This window comes from Perognathus longimembris, chromosome 5 (genome assembly GCF_023159225.1).
Source record: "Perognathus longimembris pacificus isolate PPM17 chromosome 5, ASM2315922v1, whole genome shotgun sequence".
NCBI lineage: Eukaryota > Metazoa > Chordata > Mammalia > Rodentia > Heteromyidae > Perognathus > Perognathus longimembris.
This window is the reverse complement of record NC_063165.1, coordinates 36,667,219-36,673,218: the sequence shown is the minus strand read 5'-3', so window position 1 is coordinate 36,673,218 and position 6,000 is coordinate 36,667,219. Positions and strand designations below refer to the sequence as shown.

Sequence of the window (6,000 nt, the reverse complement as noted above, 5' to 3'; positions counted from 1 at the left end):
AGGTTTAATGGGAGGGTTTAATGAAGTACAGCTCTTTCCTTCAAGGGTTTGGGAGCCACCATGCTGGGAGGGTAAGTGCTTTCCTTAAGGACTGTTTACTCGGAGGTGAGTTCCTGAGTGAGAGGGTAGGAAACACATTGAACCTTGGGTGTAAGACACCCCTCCCCTAGAGAAGCCATGTCAGTTCCTCATGATCCAACCTTCTCTGGCGAACAAGAGCGTTAATAACGAGGCAGTCAGAGCCGGCTGACGGCGTAACACAGTCTCTCTCTCTTTTTTTTAAAAGAGTCCTCTTGCGACTGCGTAGTCCTGGAATATGATTTTCTTCCCGAGGCCTCTTCCAGTTGATTCAAAGCGGTTTCGGGTTATGCTCGCGGCCGATAGGGGGCAGGCGATGCACTCGGATGCCAGGGCGCCGCGCAGGAATTGCGCCTGGCTAGCGCCTGGGAAGCCGGCTACTTGGAACCTTTTGCTGCGTGGTCTGGACTTGCGCCCCGAGCAACTCGGGGTTTCCCTTAGGAAGAGGTGGCTCCAGCCATCGATCAGTGCACCGGGCATTGCCTCCTGGTGAACTTCGCGTACGGCATACATGCAAATGTATGCAAATATCACTATTAATACATTAACGCACTGGCACTTGAAAGTGTAACATCTAGGAGTTTCGGGTGGTATAAACACACACACACACACACACACACACACACTGCAGTCTGGATGTTGGTCGTGTCTGTTAAAATCATGTTGCGTTTGGAACGCGATGGAAGTCGGGAACTACTGATGGCGTGGCATCGCTAGATCGCAGAAGGAAAGATTACCAAGCATCTGGAAAGTGGAAGCCGGGAGGACCACGGAGTGTGAGTCGGCGAGCGCCTCCCGGCGTTGGCAGTGTGGCCCCCGCGGAGAGCTCCGGGCTGGGGCCGCTCCCATTGGTCAGGATCTGGAGACTTAACAGCATCTGGGACCGTGTGCAGAATAGTGGAAGAGTGAAATGATCTACCTTTTCCAAATCCACAAGAATGAAGCGATTTTCCTCGAAACTTAAATTACATTTGTGAAGCAGCAGTTTTTCTTTGTCAAAGAAAAAAAACCCCTAACATAAAAATTGAGTCTGGTGATTACATTTATCTTTTAAATAGTTTTTTTTTTAAATTAAAGCTGTTATATGTTAATTTACTCAAACCAAAAGTCTAAAATAGTAGCAAGGTTGTGCTTCTACTCTAAATCTCGTGCACAATTAAAAACTATAGCCAATCCATGATATACCTTTGGAATGAGGACAAGGATTATAATGTAATAGGATTTTTCACAACCTGACACTTCAGATGTTTTTATTTTATTATAATGAGTAACGTAACATACTGATATCTGTTTTCACAGTAATTTTTCCAAGGCTGTAATAAATTCTACTAAAGAAAGGGAAAAATTTCATTAGTGCACTTAGTGGACAGAAATTTCATCAACATGAAAATCCACATCATGATGGTAGGGTATAGACACTTCCTTTAAATAATGATGGATACTACTAAGCTACTGAAGCACATGTGGCAAGGATATATTAAATTTGTAAATGATGGGGGTGAGCAGGAAATAGAAGATGAAGAGAAAAAGACTACCTTGTGGTACCAGTGGAAGGAGGATGAAGAATAAATCTAGAGAGGAGCATTTCCACATTGGGTTGAAAATCCTAAGAGAAAACAGAGGCTGAACTCCTGTGGAAAGTCCTAATGCTGTTGAACCAGGAGACAGGGCGTTTCCTAAGATCTAAGTTTGCTTTTTGTGTCTGAAGATAAACCTGGATGTTTATTAAGTTTGCCAAGGGCCAATACAGGGTGTTAAGGCAACTGTGCGCTGAGCAAGTGCAAGTTTTTTTTCCCCCTTATGTTTTATAGGAGCAACAGCCTTGCCAAGGACCAATCAATAAAGCTTCTTTTAGCTAGGTGGGCATCTCAGCCTGTCATCCTAGGTGCTTGAGGATCACGGATCCAAGTCACTCTAGGCACACAAGTCCACAAGACTCCCTGTCAACAGAAGAAGCTGGGCTTGGTGATGTTTGTCTGTCAATCCAGCTGCAGCAGGAAGCCTAAAACAGCACAGGTCCTGGCAGGAAGTGAGATGCTATCTCAGAAATAATAGGTGTGTCTTAGGGGTAGAGTGCTTGCCTTGTAGGCATGAGGTTCTGAGTTTAAACTTCTGTATGCATTAAGATGAACACTTCCAACTATTCGAATCGCAAATCTTGCCAGTACTGGAGCTTGAACTCCTGGCCAGGTATTGACCCTTAGCTTAAACTCTTAATGTTGTTGCTCTACCATTTGAGCCAAGGCTCTACTTCCATCTTTTTGGTGGTTAATTGGAGATAAGAGTCTTACAGACTCGCCTACCCTGGCTGGCTTTGAACCATGATCTTCAAACCTCAGCCTGTCAAGAAACTTATGTAAGCCATCACCAGTGTCTACCTCTAGTTTTCCTTGTAAGTTAAAATGTTGTCATTGTTGAAAAACATTGTCAGTTATTTTTTCTTCATGTGACAGGCTCATTTTGTTTATTTCTGAGAAAACATCTGCTGAATAGTCAAGACTAGATACCCATAGTTTATCCGTCAGTTACTTTATTTTGCAAATAAAGATGCTATTATACAAAAATGTGCCTAGTTTACCTTGCAACCCAATTGTACCAGCTCTCTTTGCTGTCATACTCATATGAGTGCAGATTGTCTCCTGTGTACTCCTCATTTTATCCCTTGGAATACAGAAAAGACATTTCCTAGACTGTCAGAATTTAGTAAAATTAGTGTTTTTCTACATTGTCAAGCACATTCTCCAGTAAATCTGGCTTTTTGTTGTTGTTATTATTATTGCAAATGTATGGTACTGAAACATACAATGACTATCTGTGGTCTCCTTATCTGTGGTTCAATTTTATCAAGCTTTTCTTTCCATCATTTCACTTCTTTGACGTCAACTGTGGCCTGAAATGTTGAATGTAATACTCTAGAAACGAACAGATCAGAAGTTTAAATAGTTGTCCTTCTTTGTAGCATGAAAAACAAGTACTGTTTTGCTCCATACTAATCTGGATGTGAATCATTTTTACACTCCGTATGTCCATGCTGTATAAGCTACCTACCCTTTAATTTCTTAGTAGGCACTTTGGTTATCAGATCCACTGTTGCAGTACCACAGTGCTAATGTTTAGATAAAACCTTATGTAGTTATTTTTACTATGGGCTGGGAATATGGCCTAGTGGTAGAGTGCTTGCCTGTTATACAAGAAGCCCTGGGTTCGATTCCTCAGCACCACATATACAGAAAACAGCCAGAAGTGGCTCTGTGGCTCAAGTGGTAGAGTGCTAGCCTTAAGCAAAAAGAAGTCAGGGACAGTGCTCAGGCCCTGAGCTCAAGCCCTAGCACTGGCAAAAAAAAAAAAAAAAAAAAAAAAAAAAAAAAAACCACAAAAAAAAAAAAAAAAAAACGGGGCTGGGGATATAGCCTAGTGGCAAGAGTGCCTGCCTTGGATACACGAGGCCCTAGGTTCGATTCCCCAGCACCACATATGCAGAATACGGCCAGAAGCGGCGCTGTGGCTCAAGTGGCAGAGTGCTAGCCTTGAGCGGGAAGAAGCCAGGGACAGTGCTCAGGCCCTGAGTCCAAGGCCCAGGACTGGCCAAAAAAAACCCAAAAACCAAAAAACAAAAACAAAACAAAAAACACCAAAAAAAAAAAAAAAACCCTTATGTAGTAAGTAGCTTAAGACTACACCCAGTGCTTAAACTATTTCATTTCATTTCGTATATAGACTTTGTACCATTTCATATCATCACAAGAAGTATACTACAGTAAGAAATTTTGAGAGACTTCATTCATATAAGCTCTGTGTGTGTGTGTGTGCATGCACGCGCATGCACACACACAAATACATGCTTGGGGTTTGGAATCAAGGCCTTACACTTGTTAAAAAGGTGCTCTACCACTTAAACCTCTCTTTCAGCACCTTTTTCTTTAGCTGTTATTCATATCAGGCTTTATATGTTTGCTGGAAGCTCACCTGGAGGCTGTAATCTTTTTATCTGTTTTTTGTGAAGCTAGGGTATATGCCATGTGCCACCAAGCTTGGCTCACATAATGTGTGTGTGTGTGTATGTGTGTGTGTGTGTGTGTGTGTGTGTGTGTGTGTGTGCTGGTACTGGGGCCTTAATCAGGGCTTGCACACTGCCTCTTAACTTTTTGGTTTAAGGCTTACATTCTACCATTTGAGCCATATGTCATGAGCCATGGTTAGTGGTAGGAAAGGTCTCATGGAGCTTATGACTGGCTCCACACTGCAATCCTCAGATCTCAGTCTTTTGAGTTAGCTAGGATTACAGGCATAAGCCACCAGTCCCAGTCACATAACTTACTTAATTTATTTAGCCAGTCTTGGGTCTTGAACTCAGGGCCTGAGCACTGTCCCTGAGCTGTTTTTGCTAAAGGCTAGCACTCTACCACTTGAGCCACAGCACTACTTCTGTCTTTTTCGGTTTATGTGATACTGGAGAAATCGAACCCAGAGCTTCATGCATGTTAGGCAAACTCTCTACCACTAAACCACATGTACACCCTTTGGATGAGGGGAGACTATTGTACCCTTGCAATTTGGTGCCACTGTCTTGCTTTTGCTAAAGGAACCACTGTGTTATCCACCATCTGTGAAACACAATGAGAAGACAAGTAATACTTTCATGTTTCATGGAAATAGTTTTAATCTTACAGGACCCATGTCTCAGGGACCCCTAGGAATCTGTGGTCTTCACTGTGAGAAACCACTGTGGTAGTCATGCAACTAAAACTATTAATATCATTTTACTATACTACTTTTTGTTGCTAGGTATCTTCTATGCTCTATAAACATAATCTGTCTTATTAAAAAAACTTTGTCATTTACATAGTTGTTTCCTGACAACTCCTGAAATATCGAATACTAGGTATGATTAAGTTTGTTGATGATTGATTGACACATTAAAATCCATGTTTTGTTTATATCTTATGTCATGTTCTAGTATGTTTTACTCTTTTCTTATGTGACTAGAGGAGGATAATGATCTTTGGAGGATACATTTATTCAAAACATGGAAAGAAATATTTGTGCTGATGTGGATCTGTTTTACCTATTTTATTGCTACTACACGGACACAGCTTCACATGCCAGTGAAGAACTTGAGTCTAGTTTGTAATAAATGTAAACACTAAACTCATTAGCACCACCAGAGGAATCGCTTCTAGCAGTAAAGGGCTTGTCCAATTTGTATGGACAAGCTGGAAAGCACAGCTGAGCTTTGGACAGTTCATTAGCTCCATTCCTTCAAGTCATGCAAGACTTCTCCAATATGTGAGAAAGTTCTGTTGTCTGTGAGGTCACAGATATATCCACTAAACCAAGCACCATGCCTGTGTTTTCCACTTACCTCACTCTCTTCACTGTGACAAATTATACAGTGACAGTAGTATCTCTTAATCAGAGGAGGAAATACAAAATTGTGCAGCTTATAATTGCTGAAAGTAACATCTAATTTCCAGTATGCAGTACTCTGTCCCCTTCATAGACAGATTTACTCATGATAAAAAATAGAGGCCATGTGTGGGGGGATGGGAGAGAAACCCAGGAAAGAACAAAGGAAGGGGTGAAATTGTCTAGAAGGAAAATATACTCTTTACTTAAGTAACTGTAACTCCTCTATATCACCTTAATTTATTTATTTTCTGTTGATGTGGGTCTGAGGAATCAAACCCAGGGCTTTGTGCATGTTAGACCAGTACTCTACCACTAAGTCACATTCTCAGCCCTTGTATATCACCTTTATAATAACAAAAAATAAAATAAAATAAACGAGAGGCCAAGAAAGTAGATAAGCACACACACGTTCCTTTCTTTCTTTCTTTCTTTCTTTCTTTCTTTCTTTCTTTCTTTCTTTCTTTCTTTCTTTCTTTCTTCCTTCCTTCCTTCCTTCCTTCCTTCCTTCCTTCC

General features: G+C 41.4%; 1 protein-coding gene across 1 annotated transcript in view; it reads right to left on the bottom strand.

The window, feature by feature from the left end:
• Positions 1-811: 811 nt before the first annotated feature.
• Positions 812-6,000, bottom strand: part of Ccdc54 (coiled-coil domain containing 54) — a 60,575-nt gene continuing 55,386 nt past the window's right edge. The window contains 2 exon segments of the mRNA XM_048345808.1: positions 812-1,090; positions 4,623-4,682. Coding sequence (XP_048201765.1) covers positions 812-1,090; positions 4,623-4,682 — 339 coding nt within the window.